Source organism: Schistosoma haematobium, chromosome 6 (assembly GCF_000699445.3).
Source record: "Schistosoma haematobium chromosome 6, whole genome shotgun sequence".
In the NCBI taxonomy this organism is placed as follows: Eukaryota; Metazoa; Platyhelminthes; class Trematoda; order Strigeidida; family Schistosomatidae; genus Schistosoma; species Schistosoma haematobium.
In genome coordinates this window covers 8,570,393-8,589,740 of record NC_067201.1, presented here as the reverse complement: position 1 = coordinate 8,589,740, position 19,348 = coordinate 8,570,393, and the positions used below count along the sequence as shown (strand labels likewise).

The 19,348-nt window shown below is 34.3% G+C and overlaps 1 protein-coding gene across 2 annotated transcripts; it reads right to left on the bottom strand.

Annotated features, from left to right (window-relative positions):
• Nucleotides 1-995: 995 nt before the first annotated feature.
• Nucleotides 996-17,679, bottom strand: USP10 (Ubiquitin carboxyl-terminal hydrolase 10). Of its 2 annotated transcripts, XM_051216790.1 has the most exons (7): nt 16,759-17,679; nt 14,313-14,520; nt 12,052-12,343; nt 10,359-10,523; nt 9,115-9,303; nt 4,657-4,951; nt 996-4,025 (listed from the first exon to the last, which is right to left on the bottom strand). In XM_051216790.1, the coding sequence occupies exons 1-7, from the start codon at nt 16,955-16,957 to the stop codon at nt 3,598-3,600; spliced, it is 1,776 nt and encodes a 591-aa protein (XP_051065405.1). In that variant the 5' UTR covers nt 16,958-17,679; the 3' UTR covers nt 996-3,597. The 2 variants fall into 2 exon arrangements, with proteins under 2 accessions (XP_051065405.1, XP_051065406.1); XM_051216791.1 differs by lacking the exons at nt 996-4,025; nt 4,657-4,951; nt 12,052-12,343; nt 14,313-14,520; nt 16,759-17,679 and adding an exon at nt 7,530-9,082 and having other exon boundaries at nt 9,115-10,324; nt 10,359-11,412.
• Between the last annotated feature and the right edge of the window lie 1,669 nt (nt 17,680-19,348).

The window sequence follows — 19,348 nt, the reverse complement described above, 5'->3', positions numbered from 1 at the left end:
GTGCGCACTACTGAGTAGTCTCACAATAGGACGAAACGGCCGTCCAGTGCTTTCGGGTTTTCCATGGTGATCTAGCTTCACCTGACTCATTATCTTAACCAGTGACATTTCAACATGTTTACCTTATTTATTTAAAAAATTTCCTTTGACCTTGTCCTTATAGATTTTACTACCCTTAATTAAGTTGTAACCAGTGAATTATATAATTGAAAGAAATCTAATTCATTAATGAATGAAACTTACTTAAATGAAGTATCCTATAATGAACTATTATAGCCGTTGATCATCGTCACCCCTTTTGTTTTTAGATCGAAAAAAAAACGATAGCTGAATAGTTGTCAATTACTTTTATTCTAATGATCTTATTTTCAGTAATAAATAAAAGAGTCATTATCTTAAGTAAACACTTATAAGTCATTACCATTAATTAATTAGAAATTAAATTTCATTTCGATTAGACTTAATTCAATAGAGTAGATCTGTAGATCTGTAATATGTCGAATAAGTTGAACAATTTAATATTATTGATTAACTTAATTGAATAGATCAATACAATAATAATAATAATAATAATAATAATAATAATAATAATAATAATAATAAAGAAATAATATTGATGATGCATAAATCAATAAAGAGTAATATTGATTATTTATAAAACTATCCAATATTATGAACGTATAGAATCCCACTCTTGACACTACACTATCCAATATTAGAAGATAAATCATACTTAGAAACAAGTTAACAAGTCTAATCTATAATTGATAAGACAATTTATATTGATTAAATAGAATGATTATCCAATATGATGATTGTATCAAACAAATAGTAACATAATCTGGCATAGAAAATGTTCTGTTTTTTTTTATATTTTAATCATTTCCTGTTGTTGTTATTACATTGTAGATAGTAACAAAAATGACTAAAGATGCATGGTCTAAAGAAACGTAAAATTTAAAATATATCCCAACTAACTTTGGTTGTTCTCACTCGATTCCTTTTTTGGTGTATAACGTTATATTACTTACTACTATTCAATAATATACATCATTATCGATCATTTTTAATATCATGGTAATTCGTTACGTGTTATAATCTTTAATGACAAATTACAAGATCTCATTCAATAGATAAATGGAAATCAGTAGATTGGTGGAAAATATTTTACAACATTCAGTATGAATCTTAAACAAATTCCTTCCATTTTTTTTTAGAATAAATTATAAAGTAGACAATTTCATAAATCAATGCCCAGTTACGTATTAATATCATCCTTTGATTATGGATAGAGCAGTTATATACTTCACCTGAATATTATAAATTATTCCAAGGACACTTTTATATCGTAGAAGCTGAGAAAATTACTTTTAATCAATCCGTGTGTTTTGCAAAATTAGCAGAAAAACCAGGAAATCACTTCAATCTGATACGTTATGTGTCGAATCGATTATCAATTCTATTGTCCTTTTCAGTTATTTTTACAGCCCTAAACTCACATTTCATCTTAAATATACCACGTTCGTAATACACAAAATAACTGCAGAAGTGTAGTTTCTATGAATTTCTCTCCTCTTTTTAGGTTCACGAGGCTCAGGTATCGAAAATTATGGTCGAAAACCTTGTCACAAAATCATACTTAAAAGTATTTTTTTAAACTGTCAAGACCAATGTCATCATTGTCAACAATGTGTTCAATAGATATATTATACATTCAATTTGAATTCGGTCATACGCTTGGTAAAACACCATCTAAATAAAATCCTTTTGTCTTTTTAGGTGAAGGGGTTATATGGAGATTACTTCGATTTTTAGGTGGTATTCATCGCACAATGATTTCAGTTGAAGTACTGCTAAGAACCGGGAAACATTGGACAACTGTTAGGTACTAGTATAGAACTCCTCAAGAGCGGAAATCTACAACCCGACCGGCGATTGAAGACAGAACTTCCTAATTTTTGAGGACAACAGTTAATGATTAAAACAGCCGAAATAACACCCGATGCTACTTTCATATATTCACTCAATTTGTGAAAGAGCGTGACTATCCTATATCGTTGGTGACATCTGTTTCACTCTTGAAATAAATGAACTACACTGATAACTTCCTGACCAAACTTCACGAACTCATCTCCAAGTAGCCCACCAATGAGCTGATAATTTTGTTTAAATACCGTTTCATTTTCTCAATCTTACGATGACAGCTATCGATTTTAATTAGTGCTGTTGATACAGCGGACAATTCCACATTTTTGATATCCATCTCGTTAATTCACTCCGAGGCACTGCCATCATAACAGTAAACTGGTGATCAACATCAATAACAAACCTCCCAATGATACCAACTACCTTGACGTGGAAGTTGGGTTTCGAGTTCGTAATGACCCAGTCCAGTTATAATTGTTGAGATATTTATTCCTTTAGAAACTACCATACCAAGCAGGTTGGTTGAAGAGCAGTGAAACTAAACGCAACAAACTCGTGGTTCGCAAGTCGAGTCGTACTGCTGAGTACATAGGATTGTGTCGGTAGAAAGTTTTTTATCTCAACCAACATTTACAGATATGCTGCCTTTCTACAACGGGAGAGGACTGGGAAGGCCCTGAAAACAGCACATCACACCTTGCCAAAAGGATTTCCGTCCTATATGGTAAGGTCTTATAAGTACGGAACTAGCACACTTAAAACTATCCGCAAACACGTCGTGCGTGACCGGCCTCAAACAGTTGCATCAGAACTACTCAAATAACAAATAAAAGAACACTAGGACGTCCAGTTGCTGAGACCCAACTAAAACCCTCATCCTGAATTCTCCAACCATCCAAGTACCAAGTAAACTAAAGCACCATAAAAAGACAATTTGCTCAGAACGCAAATATGGCAACAAACACTGATCAGTCACAGTCCTGAACATCAACGAGAGATTACAACCCCTTAATAAAAGAATACTATTGTTAACAACAATAGAATAAATTTGCTATAACACGAGCTGACAGAGAATCAATGCTGATACACTTTCTACACACAAGCCCTGTTACTCAAGAGGAAAGATGAATAGTAAGAAAAAGTTTAATTGGCTGAACCAAATAACATGTATGTGTACTCATTAGCATACACGTACGTCTGTCTCTTAGGTAATCAAGCCTATCAATGGTTTATATTTTATCAATTAAAAACTAAAGCTATTTCTTGGACGATCATGTGCACACATCATTTGATGACTTCTGATTGGCCCACTACTGTATCAAAATTCTATATGTACTGTTGAATAATTTACTCATTTAATTATAAATGTAATGCAATCACGTAATGGTTCCTTATTGTTAACCACCCCCCTGCGGTCTCCTTCCGAAACTTGTCACAAACAGAAAACAAGAAAAGATTTTTACAAAAGCTATGGTAAGAAAAATAAAACTTCGTCTACAAATGATTTTCATAGGAAAAAGAATGATAATTCAGAGTTTTTGCTAAAAAAAAAAGTTACACAATCAAACAATAGAAAAATCAAAACCATAGAAAAAGAAAGGAAAAGAATAATTGAAATGCCAGCATACACATACACACAGAAAATGATTCAGTGACATGTACACATCATCATCATGTGTCCGAATGAACTCCTATTTGGGATTCATAGAGAAGAATATACGGTGTGCGTGGATGATTGATAGAAACGTTTAATGCACTGTGATGTTGGTTAGATGATGATGATGTTATTACGTGTTCAGGATTAGTTTGAAATGTTTTTGGTTTTTTCAAATGAAGGAATACACAATTTCTTGTATCTAATGGATGATGTGTGGTTAGTAGGAGATTTATACTTTCTGCGTTATTTAACACACAAGCACGATCATCATCAAAATAGATAAATGTGGAAGAGTTGCTGTTTGATTTTTTCAGGGGATTAGTTATACGCACAGCAATTGTATAGTGACCTGATTCAACTGTTTCACCAACATGAAATATAACAGCTTGAAGACGATAATTACGTTGTGAATGACTGAAGTGTGTTTCTTGATTTAAAAGTTCTAAATGTGTAAACAGAAAGAAAGTAAAAAGGTGATGGATTAGATAGTGGAATATATATACGTATACAGGTTCGTGCAGGTAGAATAGATCAGTAGTAATGTCTCAGATTGTGAAGCTACTTAATCCAGTAGTCTGAGTATCATTTCCCTCAAGATTCTAGATACAACTTGCTGACGAGTACCGACCAGCATAAAGTTAAGCTCTGCTGTCTCCTGCCGACAACCTCCAATAATCCAACATTTGAACACAACCCCTTAGACTAGTGGTCACACTGTAACTTAATCGATGGAATTTGACCAGCACCAAAAGACTAAACAAACGTGATATTCGTTACTACTCTTGGTAAATAAGAATAATGACAATTTAGAGTGTTAATTAAATTGAAATCAAACGGGCTCAGTTTTGTAAAATACTTTGCACTTACAAGGTGCAAAGCACATGCCATATCTACGGACAACGTTCTAACTAACTCGGTTCGAACAGTCTAATAGAGTCTCATTAACCCTCCGATATAAAACATGACTCACAGCTGAGTCCACAAATCTATACTTGGTAAATGAGAGTAACATCACATATCTATGCTACTATTATGAAAATATACAAGCGCCAATCACCGCGTTTCGAACCTACCTTTTGGTATAAGAAGTTTAGATTGGATATTAACTGATTTCAAATGTTTACGAATAATTACAGATGTTTGTGATGTAGTAGAGTTAAATTTATTTACAGATGTATTGATATTTTGTACATTTTTCACCTTAGATTCATTATAAAATCGTTTCAATTGTATAATTAAGTACGGTGGAAGACGATCTATCATTGATCGACGACGTACCAATGATATTTGAGAATCAGAAGAATTATGATAATCTGCTATTACTTCAAGTTCAGCTAAATACCGTAAAGCTGATTCAACGGAATTAACCTGTGGAAAATGATATAATTTGTAATCAAAATTACACACATAAAAGTAGGCGAGATATGTCACATCAACAAAAAAAGACAAGCATATGTAAATATGAGTAATTTTGCTAAAATAAAATCTCATTTGAGTCTCATATTATTAAGTTTACCTAAGGTCAATTTATTAGCTTAAGAACATCTAATATGCACAATTAATGAATTAAGATAACTGATTAACCATGTATTGACTTAATTACTTGAGGGTCAATCACAATAACTGGAGCGATTGAGACCAACGCACGTGTATGCCACAGCTTTACGATGATTATGACCGACTGACTGACTCTATTGATCAAATATTGTGAATATAAAAAACAGCTTGTGAGATGGTGGAGAAGATTTGTAGCTCAGGTGGATGATTTTGATGGAGTTTTTGTATTGTTATTAATTATTATTCAGTCAATAAGTCAATGTTTCTGTTCTCGCAAAATTCATTCAGTTGTGATGTATTAATCGGTTACGTGTAAGAATTACCAGTTCGACCAGTAGAAACTATACTGTACTCCTGATCTTATGAAACACTGAAGAAGAGCTTAGATGGTTTGTACTGCTCATTGGCCAAGGAGCATAGAATTTATATTCTTAAGAATTTAACGAAGCTTAAATACAGTTTTATACAACTTATGAGTTATTTATTTAGTTATTTTAACACATAGATATTGGCACAAGGGGCACCAAGTAGATATGTGCCACATAAATCATTCGATTTGCGTGAGTGCTGTGATACTACCCGGGTGCCCAGACCGAAGCAGGTGGTTTTCTTAGGGGACCACTTCCCGAGCCTTCGACCTTAAGGCCTAACCCACAAGGCAATGGAGCATAGTGAGTAGATGCAGTCCCATGGTAGCCGGTGACCAACGATTGGTTCATACGCCATTTGTTCCCGCAGGATACTGGAGCCCATGTGCACCATTGGTTTGGAATCCGGTTAAAGCCCCGGACCTTCGCTTTTCGTCTTCTCAATTTCGTAAACAACACTACTGCCACGAGAAGGCAGTGATTAGGACTTCCCCGGCACAAGATTAATTCTTTTTTTCCTATCCTCAAGCAAACATTTTTCGTTTTAAAAAATTATTCATTTAAGAGGAGATCAGTATATGCTTCAATCTTTGATTAGGTCACAAATACTTTATCATAAATGATCTCTCATAATAGAGTGTCTATTCATTGAATTCATTAATAATGATGACATGATTTAATTATGAGTTTGAGCAAATGCAAACTCTTATTTGAATGGAATCCAAACAAGAAGGACTAAGTGATTCACGTAAATTTGTTATTTTCACAGGATGATTGTACAAGAGACTGGTGTTTTTCTTTTTTTTGAAAAAAAAAAGGAATGTCACATCTACAATCGATATCCTAAGGTGAACGTTACCTGGAATAAAAGTATAATATCGTAGAGTACGAGTTTTAAAGATTCTTAAACTAATCGCGTGAACTTGAAGCCACTTTCCAGCCAACATAACCAGAGAGTTTTTTATAGGTCAAAAGACATTCACAGCAGAAATAACGGAACTTGTAAAAGTTTAATGATTTTAGGAAGTTTCGTTTTTTTTAAAATCCTTATTATCAGTATCCCTGATTTTAATATTGTACATAGATTGCTATATAATCTCAACAATTCGAATATATATTCACTCTAAAGCTTTGTTATATTGAGATCATGGATAATTTTATAGGAAATTCATTAGTGCCTAGAAAATATTAAATTAATTAAATTTGCTTAAGAATTACATATATAGGAATTATAGAACGTTATGAGGAAGTTTAGTATGAAACGACCATCCAGTAGTTCCAGGCTTTTAATGGTAAACCAGCTAAGATCAATTTTGAAAATACTACAATCTCCACACACACACACACACCCCTATATTAATAAAGAAATATTTTCTGTTTGCTACGTTATACTACTAAAATACAGCGACACGACCGCTGATAGGAATTTTTCTAGTCTTAGACCAGATACTCGATCGATACGTAGTACATAGACAGGGATCACATTATACTAGATATACGATTCACGACCAAACATAGAGATATCGAGTAATCAGACTAGAGATAATACTTTATTCAACATAATTATGAGCACTTTAAACTCAGTGAGTTCAGAGAAGAAATCAATCAATAGGAAAGGGAATAAGATAATAAATAATTAGTAGTCAGTTTCTATTTAGTTAGTATCTATTGACGCTCAGTGGTTAATCATATCTCACTTTTACTAACCATAAATTAAATGACACTAAGTATTTTCCGTAACAGTTGTGCCCCCAAATGCCGAGAGTGGGGAGAGTCCGCTCTCCCTCTCGAAATGCTCTCACATGGCCACGCTTATATAGCCTCTGCCAGGGAAGTCCTAATCACTGCCTTCTCGTGGCAGTAGTGTTGTTTACGAAATTGAGAAGACGAAAAGCGAAGGTCCGGGGCTTTAACCGGATTCCAAACCAATGGTGCACATGGGCTCCAGTATCCTGCGGGAACAAATGGCGTATGAACCAATCGTTGGTCACCGGCTACCATGGGACTGCATCTCCTTACGATGCTCCATTACCTTGTGGATCAGACCTTCAGGTCGAAGGCTCGGGGAGTGGCCCCCTAAGAAAACTAACTGCTTCGGTTTGGGTACCCGGGTAGTATCACAGCCCTCACACATATCGAATAAGATTTGTGTGGCGCATATGTATTTGGTGCCTTTTTGTACCAATATATGTGTTGAAATAAAAAAAATAACAGTTGTACACATTCTGAACACTGTATAAAAGTATCTCTATCAAGTATTTTACGATAAAAATGATTTATTTCTTGAAGTTTGTACAAAAAACTTGATAGTTTCCTTGATTATGGATTAGCTCATCGTCATACTATACTTCTAACTAAAACTGCAACTCTATATTTAGAATTCTACTGATTTTGCACGTCAATGTATACACCATTTGTTTGTTTTATAGGTCAAGTGTGTGTGTGTAAGTTGTAGTCAAGTGACCACAGCAGTAGAAGCAACTACATCATAGTGATAGAAAATTAACCAACACAGTGCGTGGAAACAAATTTCTTTGCAAATGATGATACAACATAATAAAACATTTGTATTATAAATGGATATATATATAAGTATTTGAGTCATGCAATAGAAGGTAAACAAGGCAAATTCTCTTGTGATCTATTTGAACAGGCTGAAAACAGAAAGAATTTTCATGAGCTAATAAGAAGCGTCAGGACAATCAGGTCATTAATTATTTATTCTCTATTGAACAACATAAACATTCTTACAACAAGGGTGTACCAAATATATATGCGCCGCACTTCATCATTCGATTTGTGTGAGGGCCGGGATACTGCCCGAGCGCCCAAACCGAAGCGGGGTTATTGCAACAGTATTGAAATAAAGTGGACTTATCACTGGTGGAGCCAATAATTAAGCGATCCTCTCAAGTGAGTACATAGAAGTTGAATTTATAAAAATACTATGTCGAGTGTGGGATATTTATTTGGTGCATGTGATTACTATTATTATTATTAATGGCTTTATTCAATATAATATTTTGGTACAATATAGAATTTCCAGCACAAAGTATTTCAACAAGTTTCCTTTTCTTATTTCTTGATCGACCCTTGCGATAAATATTCAGTGATCGCCAGTTAGATGTAAGCAGTTCAGGAATCGACATCTGAATAATGTTCAGTCCTTTGAATGCATATTGCCAGCTATCACAATGTCGCTGATTGTAAGTTTTTGTAACCTGTACAGTGAAAGGTAGTAAACTTTTCATAAACGCACCTGAATAAGTTATGCGATTAACAGACTTGTTGAAATATTTAAATGGCAGCAACAGATAGTCCAGGTATTTAAGCAGGCCGCCTGACAGTTTTGCAATATCGTGAATTGATTAAAACTAGACATTAACACAGTTGGATACCGAACAGGTGATTTAGAGGCTGTGTTCATGCGCGAGGTCATGGACATTCATTGTTGAGGAGTCCCGTACCGGGACGAAACGGTCATTTAGTGCTTCCAAGTTCTCAACGGTTGCTTAATTAAGAACGGTTAGTGATTTAAACTGTGAAAACAGCGATAATAATTAACAGAAACTGACTAGAATATGGTGAGTATGAACACATACTTACTAGAGGATTGTCTATAGGTACATGAAGCATGAAAAATGGTTCTTTGATAGCAGATTTTTTGGCATGACTATTTACAGTTGAATAATTATGAACATTGTAACTATTATCTGATTTGCTTAGATTAGAACGAGTTACAAGTGTACCACAAAATAATGAAGCAATAGGACTTTGACCACCATCAAGTTCTATCTATAGAAAATTGAAAAACAAATAAGAAGATAAATTAAGATAAGAAATTTTACTTCCCAGCTGTAGAATAACAAATTTGCCCTTACTGGTTAACTACTTTAGTAATTTGATTTCAATAAGTTTGTATTATTATTACAAACGATGTGTACATACTTTGAAGAATTAACTTTTGATCAATTTGCAAAGAATAATACAAAAAGTACCATTTTTTACGTTTTGTTATTTGAATTATTTAATTTAAACACCTGGATTAAGTTATAGACCTAGAAAGTTCGCATTTCGAACAAAGATCTTTTCATCACTTTCCTTTATGATAAGTTGTATATAACTCCCAAAGACTGAAGCTGGTTGAAACGGATTTGAATCTCATAGGGAGAATCTATCCACTCAAGATTGCAAGTACGCTTTTCTGACAAGTATTAACTTTGCGGTAAGAATGAGATGATATTAACTCACCGGAATGAAATTATGTGGTTAAAAATTCCAAATTTAATTAATACACAGAAGAGCGGCTCCGTGGTTAAAGCATTCAACTTTTAGGCATTAAGTCGCAGGTTCGAACCACTTACATATATTCCTGTTCAAGCAATTAGATTGTATATACCGTCACCATTACAGAAACTTTTGGGAAACGAAACAGTCGACTTTCAGAAAGCGCGTAAAAGAAAGATAAATTCCACTGAGGGACTCCAAACAACTCGTAATTATGGTCTATTCTCTCCCATATAAAGAAGCTTAAGGGGTTTTTTAGAAAACCCATGACACTCCTGTAATCCATTAAATTTCCACATGATTTACATGAAAACTGAAACGAAATTTTGTAATTTGTCATTCGAACTTTTTATAGCTTACACTAGTGTGTTATTATGTATATGACTGTTAGATACAAACGAACAATACTTTGATTATTTTGGGAATTCTTGGCCAAAACAAACATATGAGTGCTTCAACTTCATTTCATGAAAACGTCCCATACTCTTTATATAAGTCTTAATCTAATCAATACATCCATAAAAAAAGACTGAAAATAACCAAAACTTTTAGTGACAACAAACTTTTCTAGCTTCTGGAAAGTGTTTGCCAGCTCGACCAGTAACTATCCATTCTGAATCATTTTGACTTTGATCTGTATTATTCAAAAGATGTACATCTGTACTCTTAGCTACCGCTGTACAACCCAGTTCTTCATGTAATTGTGTAAGCAGATAAGTCAAGCATTCCTGAGTGAAAGAAACAAGCAAAAAATTAAACTTGAAGTTGCTCACAATATCACAAGTATAATCTATAATCAATCAGTCCCCAAATCCCCAGGTACCGCCGAGAGTAGAAAGAATTCACTCTCCCTCTTAAAAACCCTTCATATAGTTGTGAGTTCAAACCCTTTCCTAGAGAGTCTCTATTCACTACCTTAATGAGCTGGGAATGTTGCTTGCAAAAGTGAGAGGATCCAAAGTGAATGGTGATTTGAACCGGGTGGTTGGATTGACCTAAGGGAATCGGAAAACTCTGATTTCAAACCAGTGATGTACATGGGCTTCAGAATACCGAAGAAACAAATGACGTATGAACCTATTTTTGGTAAGTAGCTACCGTAGAACGTCTCCCGATGTTACTCTATTATCTTGTGGATTAGACTTAGGTTTAAGGAATGATCCCGTAAAAGATCAACTACTTCCATTAGTGCGACCGGGCAGTATCCCGGCCTACACACAAACTTATTTTGTGTAGCACATACTATCTTTGGAGCGCAGTTATTCCAAAGCTTTTTTATGAACTAAACAATAATAATAATTTCGATGTTCTCATTTATTAAAAGAATACTAGAAAAGAAATGCAACAATCATAATCATAACTATGAAATTTTTTCACTAGATTGAAAATGTTTGAATACTCAAAAATCCGAGCATCAGTCCATACTATATCTGAGGCATAGTGATATTAACCAGTTGTCCAAACCGAAGTAAGAGAATTGAGATTTGAATGTGCGGTTTAGAAGAAGAAGAAGGAGAAGAAGAAGAAGAAGAAGAAGAAGAAGAAGAAGAAGGGTATTAGCAAGTTAATCATACTGACAAATATATAGAAATTATAATCTTTAAACGTTGAATAAATTGGACCATATTTCTTATCACATGAAATACTACTCATTGAATAAAATCCCCCACAAAATAATGATTGTTGCTAAACTCAGTACTGATTATAAAAAAAAGCTTAACATTTCTAACGTAAAGAAACATTTCATACAATTAAATGACCACCTATTCAAACTATCAATTATAACGTAAACACTCTGAATATCATCAACAGGCGGGAGAACCAAGTTAATTAAACCGATCAAATTAAATAAATAGTTCTGTATGATTTAATAGGACATAACTGAAGAACATAACACATCTGGTTATCTGAACCTAATTAAATGAAGGACGGTTCGAGCATGTGGTTTATAGGTTGAAAATCGAATGCCCCAGCCACTGAACTTCATCACACAACTAAAGTGCAACTCAAAGCCAAGAACATAAGTCTGTGTTTCAGTCGTGGATGCCTACTGCTGAGGAGTCCTGTACTTGAGAGAAACAGCTGTTCAATCCTTGCTAGTTTTCAACAATTGTCTAACGAAAGTCTATTCGTAATGTAAACTATGAAACTCAACAATTACCACAAATCCCTTATATAACCTAAATGACTGGCAAGCATAAGTTTTTTTTAAACAAACGACAAAGAATACTTTACATAAATCCTATATATACTTACAGCGGCATCTTCTTGAAAACCTGTGTTCATATGAAGCAATTTTCCAAAAATTGGGTTCGGTGTAATCAAATGTTTTAGCATGAATGGTTGTACACCATTGGACTGTGACAGTTTATAAGTTGAGGGAACAGGACTATTCGAATTGCTGCCCACTCTTGTTTTGTTTGCATAAATGACATTATTATCAATATTATCATTTTTATTACCATAACCATTACAACATTGGGAAGTATTATTTAGTATGGTTTCATTCTCCACTACTTGTGGATTGAGTTTTTCAATTAATTCTAACCTATGGGAGATAAATAAAACAGGATAACAGTAACAATATAAATATTTATTTATTATTTCTTTGAGTTATATCTGCAGAAACATTGACACTTAAAACAGAAAAACATTGAGAACTATACAATGTAACGAGAAAGACAAAAACTGATATCCGAAGAAGACTTTCTTTACTCTTCAGAAAAAAAAAACACGGCATCAACCATGTTAACTAGTATTTGTTAATCAGTTAACAAATACTAAACATAATCAAACAATAGTATTTATTTATTTATTTGAACACATAAATACTGGTACAAGGAGGCATCAGATACATATGGGCCACACAAATCTCATTTGACTTGTGTGAGGGCTGTGATCCTTCCCGGGTGCCCAAACCGAAGCAAGTAACCAAACAATAGAGGAAATAAAGAAGAATAAAATTTACACTGAATTAATGTAAAACGCATAATTCATGTTATACTGAACAAAAAAACGTACAGTAGTTTCGTTTCGTTTTTGACAATGGAATTTATGTGTTATCAAATATATGACATTTTGATTTATTTGTTTTTACCAAATATTACAAGAATGGTTTTTTTTTCTTAAATCCCGGCACAACTAAGAAATGGGAACAGATACGCCAGGAGATACGTTATTATTCCTATAATCAAGCTTATCATTTGTTTTTATTAGGGGATCGAATGTATTTTTCCCAGAAATTATCACCTATGTTTAAATTTGCCGAAAAATGAATGCCCAATTAGCACACACACACACACACAAGTTATATGTATATATTATTCATATAGTCTGCATAAGTTTTTGCGTCTGTCGTGTAATGACGAAATGATTCAAACATGTTGAATAATCAACGGATCTAGCAATCACATTATTTAGGCTTTAACCAGTGGAACAGTAGGTTGACAGTTAAGCTCGTGTCTTTCAGACAGTGAACCATAAATTTGAACCCATTCCTTCGTCTGCTTCATTATTCTGTAAATTATTCACATTTGAAATGTGCCACAAGGTTGAGTACATGTATACGTACTTTATAAATTAGTTGTTTCAATATTACGAGATTTCTCACCTTTATTTAACCGTAAATTAACTTGACGATTAAAGAAATGTTTTGATCTTTAAAGACGGTAGTTTAGTTCCTTAGGACCATACTGCTTTTTGAACTTCAAAGAAAATTTAACGAATCAATGTAAAATAGTTTCGTTTCCACTCTTTCATTCATTCAAACTATTTGAATGTCGTGTCACTGAAGACAAAAAACACGGAAATAAAACATGGTTCAGTCAGTTATAATCACTTTGGATCCCAGTATAAATGTCCAACAGCCTAAATTGCTATACTACACTATTGTAGTATTGGTTAAATGAAAAATTCCTATCGCATAAATACTTATTTTCATAGTCCGTTGTTTTGTTCACCACTTACATAAAATATTCATACAATTGATAACCAGGTACTACTATCACCCTTAAAGCTGTCTACCATACAAAATATTTAGTTCTCTTCTATACGCCACCATTATTGCCCAATACTACCAATTGACTAATGCTTAGATAACGTCTTCTAAGTTGATTTAACTTTTATATTACCAAAAATGATTAACTTATTGTAATAAAATAGTGTAATATAGCAAAAAACACTACTAGTCTTTAAATGCCTTCTAATATCTATCAAAAGTAGAATGTAAACAAACACGGTGTACACAATGCATAACTTGTAGTCAAACATTTGGGTAGCGGTAAGCGCAGTATAAAACTAGTAATCTCTGTGGGAAAATGAATGGTAATGAGACATCTGATTCAGAGAAATAATGAATATTTCGACGTAATATTCTGATCTCCAGTACGATATCCTAGTATATTTCTGAAAAGTAAAGACTGACAATAATGTCCAGATTCTTTTACCATCAATACAAAGCTACCAAGTGTGAAGGTTTAAATAAAAGGTCAACTAGACGAATGGAAGGTAAAACTTACAATTGATCTGTCAAAGGGGTTTTCTTTCCTTGAACGCCTGAAGCATGGAAAGCGGACTCAGCTGAAGAAACGCATATACCGCGAAATTTATACAAAGTTGAACATAAAGTTGGAATATTGAGTAAGAGTTGGAGAGAAGCATTAAGGAAACACGAATTTCTTACATTACGAAATCCACACGGTTCAATGTACAAACCATCGATATCGTCTAAAAAACAGAAAGAAATTTGATGAGGGTTTACATGGGTCAGTTAGTCATGTACAACTCAGAACCTGGCGCACACGAGCACCGTCAGTTCATGTCTCCATGCCTCACATTAACACAGCGGCATGAAATCATCAAGACAAAATAGAAATAATAACCTTATCAGTAGTATATACACATATATATAATTAACTCACCAAACACTTGGGTATGAGTCATACTCCACTTATTATACTACCCGGTTCTTTAAACTGGAGTAGGTAGAGAGTGTTTTGAACCTGGGTCAGGATGTGACAACAAAACTAACGTGACAAAAAATTACAAGTTTTCGTGTTTACCTTTTAAGTTTTCTTGTATATCTCTACAGCTCTCAAGGGTAACAGTACTCGGTGTAGGTTTTGCGTCAACTTTGGATGAATGAAACAAATCAAACACGAAATACTAAGGATAAATTACGAGTGAAATTCGACTGTTAACTAAAAACAATCTTTATCTAGAACTCCATAAACAATAGTACAGTAAGTAATGGTGAAAAGTCACTTGGGAAAATGGCCACGTACTGAGAAACATTAAATCTACACTCAGAATGTGTAGGTTATAAACAATAAATACACATAAATAATGAAGCAATCTATAGATTACTAGACTATGTTTTAAATTAGTGAGTTTAAAAGTGGCATTTGCCCAAGTGTCATTTCTCGCTATCCATCGAGGTTAAAAGTTTTCTCAGAAGCTAAATGATAAATGTCATTTCACTACCAAGCAAACTCTGAACAAGCTACTACTTGCTACCATTTTTGACCATTACATACAGTGAATTTAGCTAGAACCTCAATAAACAAAGTTACACCTGGTTAGCAAGTTTAATTCAATTCGAATTACATGTTCTGGTACACCCGATGGAATAAACAAACCGCTGTCCACTCAGAACGCTATTTCACGACCGCACCTCCATTACCTCTCCCAGAAAAGACCTACTGTGTCTGAGCGTGTTAGGGGCTATTCTCATCAAAATGAAAGGCTGAAGGTAGAAGTCTGGTGATTGAATTGAGTTAGTAGAAGTCGATGGTCCAGAGCCCAATTTCAAACTAATTGTATACATGAGCCTCAAAATCCCGATAAAATCTTTCTCAATACCCTTCTAATTTAAACTACATTTCAGCTTTTATTAAAAGTAATTGGTAGTCTTTTAATGGATATTTCATAACTTATTAGAGACATATTTCCGCAGAATTATGCAGCCTTATCATATTGCATGGAACACAGGATAGTGCGCGAAATATGATCCTTATGTATCTGGGAATTTTATCATTCTCGTTTGAGTTCTAGATGAGAAATAAGTGCATGAAAAAAATTGTTCCTTTTAATCATCAACACAATAGGTTATACGTAGACGAAAAGAAAAAAACTCACTGAGATAAGATATATAGATTTAACCTCTCTGAATCCACTACGAATTTAAAATATGATTATTTTATGTTCACTTAACATCCATAAAAAATAGAACAATTATATTTTAAAAATGAAATAGATTCAGAGGTTAAATCTATATATAAGTTGTCACAATGCGTTTACTTTATGTTTTAGTTTTAGTTAACATTCACCCCCCAAATACCCTGGTACAGTCAAGGAAAGAGAGTTTGTTCTCACTCTCCAAATGCTCTTACATGACCACATATATACAGCCACTATCAGGGAAGTCCTACTCCGTCTTCTCTCATCAGGAGTGTTGCTTACGAAATTGAGAGAACGAAATGCGAATGTCCGGCACCCTAAACGGGTTGGTGGGTATGGAGGACCCACCTAGTAGAGTTGGAAGACCAGGATTCCAAGTCAATGATGCACATGGGCTCCAGTATCATGGAGGAACAAATGGCATATGAACCTATTGTCGGTCACTAGATACCATGGAACTGCAACTCCTTACGCTGCCACACTACCTTGTGGGTTAGACCTTCAGGCCAAAGGCCCGGGTAGAAGCCCCCTAAGAAAACCACTTGTTTCGGTCTGGGCACCCGGGTAGTATCACAACCCCCATACAAATCAATGATAACTACTACTGCCGTCATTGTTATTGTGTGGCACATATGAATTTGATGCTCCCTTGTATCAACGTTTGCGTTCAAATAAATAAATAAAAAGTTAACACACAAACTGTTTAAAAACACCTGACCAATTGTTATACAAAGATGTATTGATGAAATCTTTAAAATGAGACACAGAATTAAAAATCAAACCTACTTTTTAAAGCAGTATCAGTGGAACGCGACTGGATGGACTCTGTCGAACGCTTTGAAGCACGAGATTTTCTATCCTTTGATTTTTTAATTGAATTTGAACAATTATTTTCGTCCCCCGGATAGAGTTCCGAGGTTGATTTTACATCCCACGATTGTTTTTGTAGATCAGAAGACCCAGCAAGCTGAGAAAATCTGCTCATAGTCAATTATGTAGGAAAAACGACCACAATATATTACTAGTGAGACTAGTGATGCTAAATTTTCGAAAAGAGAAAAGCATAAAACCATGGGATCAAGAACGCATATCACTCTGAGGATCTATTTAAACCCCTACAACTTTTTAATTATCTTTCTCTATAACTGCATATTTATCCCTTCCACTTTACAATCAAAATTATCGTGGGCTTTAAAACCACTATAGTGAGCAGCGAATAGCCGGTAACCCTTATCCCTTCTAATGGCTAATTGATGTGATGATCACAAATCAAGATGCTGACAATTTATGAGAAGTGGAGAAGCAGATTTTAAAACAAGGGATGAGAACTTCGATATCAATCATTAATGATTCGACATGCATGTCGAATTCTTTTCCCGTTGATTGTATCACGGCGCTGAGTACTTGCATCTGTGTATTCTGAATGAAGAGTGGACTTAATATTTTATACCCTAGATGTAAATCTTTACGCAATGGATACGTGATGACAATAGGCATCATTCCCTTTAATGTGAATGGGTGTCAAAAACAGTGACGACGAAGTGTCTTAAGATTCATATTCATCAAGCTAACGGGAATTAATTATTTACTACTAGTTAAGAGAGTAATTTCAAAATGGTAGTAACTTTAAAACACACTAATGGCATATCCACCCTACAACCCGTTAGGCAACGTGGTGCAACATATATGAAACCAGTGACCTTGACGCGAAGAAAGGTTGAGTAACAAAAATTCAATATCTCTACAATGAATGATTAAGTTGATTGGTTCCCTTCTTCTCGATTCTTCCTGTTTCACTCAAACTCTAGGTCTTTATTTAGCTATATTTACATAATATTGACGGATCACATCTAAGAATAAACAGCTCATCGTACAAAGCATTTCGTTTGTCTAGTGGGTAAAAAAGCATTTTAAAAGGTTGTTATCTATGACGATGTAACCACACATCCCATAATTTGGAAAATTCATTTTAATTTCTTACATTCTGAAGTGAATGATGATGGATATCTTTCATCACATTAGGTCAGTAGGTCTATAAATTGTACATTCAGTGGATAGATGCAATAAAAATCCAATGCGTTGTTCGTTGATTAACTCATAGTTATTGTCAGTTATTCTTATATTTTCTGTAGGTTCGATCTTTACGATCCACAAGCCGTGGACTGGCTCACGTAGTAGTGTTTGCTCTTTGTTCTTTAAATCGGCTCTTGCCAGTGAATTTCTGTGAAAACGTTTTTGTTGTATGGTGAAAAAGTAGTTACAAAGTCAAATTTATCCAGAAGACTAGTTACACTTTTTATTTTATCCGAAGGTTTATGCTACATTATCCCAGAATTCTTTCGAATGTGGTTCTAATGTTAATTGACACAAATACGGACACAGATATTAATATTGTCCACAAACAGCTAACTGGTATTTGAGTTCTTGTGAGAAAACCATCTTGGAGTTCTTCAGTAGTGCTATTTTACAGAAATAATAATGTTTACATTATATGCACTATTGTGGTATTTTTGTATGAACTGATGTCCACCTATGTTAATCTAGGCCCATCTGCATTAAAATGTGCAGTTTCTGGTGTTCTTACTTGATAAATCAACTTGTACACTTCTTGTTACAATATCGGCTTTGCGATGAAGTCTGTGACTGGACTGTTGGACATACTTTCAAAGACTAAACTACTTGAATTCTAGAATATGTTCAGGAAAGACGTTAGAGACGATAAATTTGTGGCTGAGTATTCAGTAACAATGATAGAAGGCCAGTGGATCTGTGTTAATCCTGCCACCTTGTTTTCTAGCGAAGATTCAGTTTCTCATTGAAAATATTTGTTGATGGATCTAGCACCACTTGTTCGAGTAGGACCTTCGAGTCACTGTCTTCTCAATGAGAAAAACGGAACTCCTTTTCTGAGTTTAATAGATCACAGTCTTTGAACCATCTTAATATCGCCTCAGAGATGATTACTTATGGAGGAAGCAAAATGATAGGACGTATTAATATCCAAATCATTTCTTTAAAATACAGAATGCCGATATCATGTCACTTAGCGTTCTACGATTTGACAGGCGAAAGTTATTTTTGTGCATTAAGTGATCAATGTATGGGAGTTGGGATAAGACCTTAACTAACGTTGAACACACCCGAGTGTGTTAGTATGACATGAACTGGCTACTTGAACACAGAGCTTCATCTATGGTCTAACAAAGATTGGGTATAAAATCAGTAATATCCCCTCGTCAAAGCGCTTGAATGTTCGATTAAGTGACGTTCGAAAACCTTTGGCGGCTGCTACTTTGAAATACACAGTTATTTTTAAGTCGTGACATACTGTTACCCCTAAGCCTTTGTGTTCTTTCATGCATGAAAGCGATGTACC

What these genes read in the sequence shown, in the direction of transcription:
- USP10 (XM_051216790.1), bottom strand. Translation starts at nt 16,957, where the DNA reads ATGAGCAGATTTTCTCAGCTTGCTGGGTCTTCTGATCTACAAAAACAA. An exon ending in GTTTTCAAGAAGATGCCGCT is followed by an intron (nt 10,524 to 12,051) that starts GTAAGTATATAT and finishes TCTTTCACTCAG; the next exon opens with GAATGCTTGACTTATCTGCT. An exon ending in ACTTTCCAGAAGCTAGAAAA is followed by an intron (nt 9,304 to 10,358) that starts GTTTGTTGTCAC and finishes AATTTTCTATAG; the next exon opens with ATAGAACTTGATGGTGGTCA.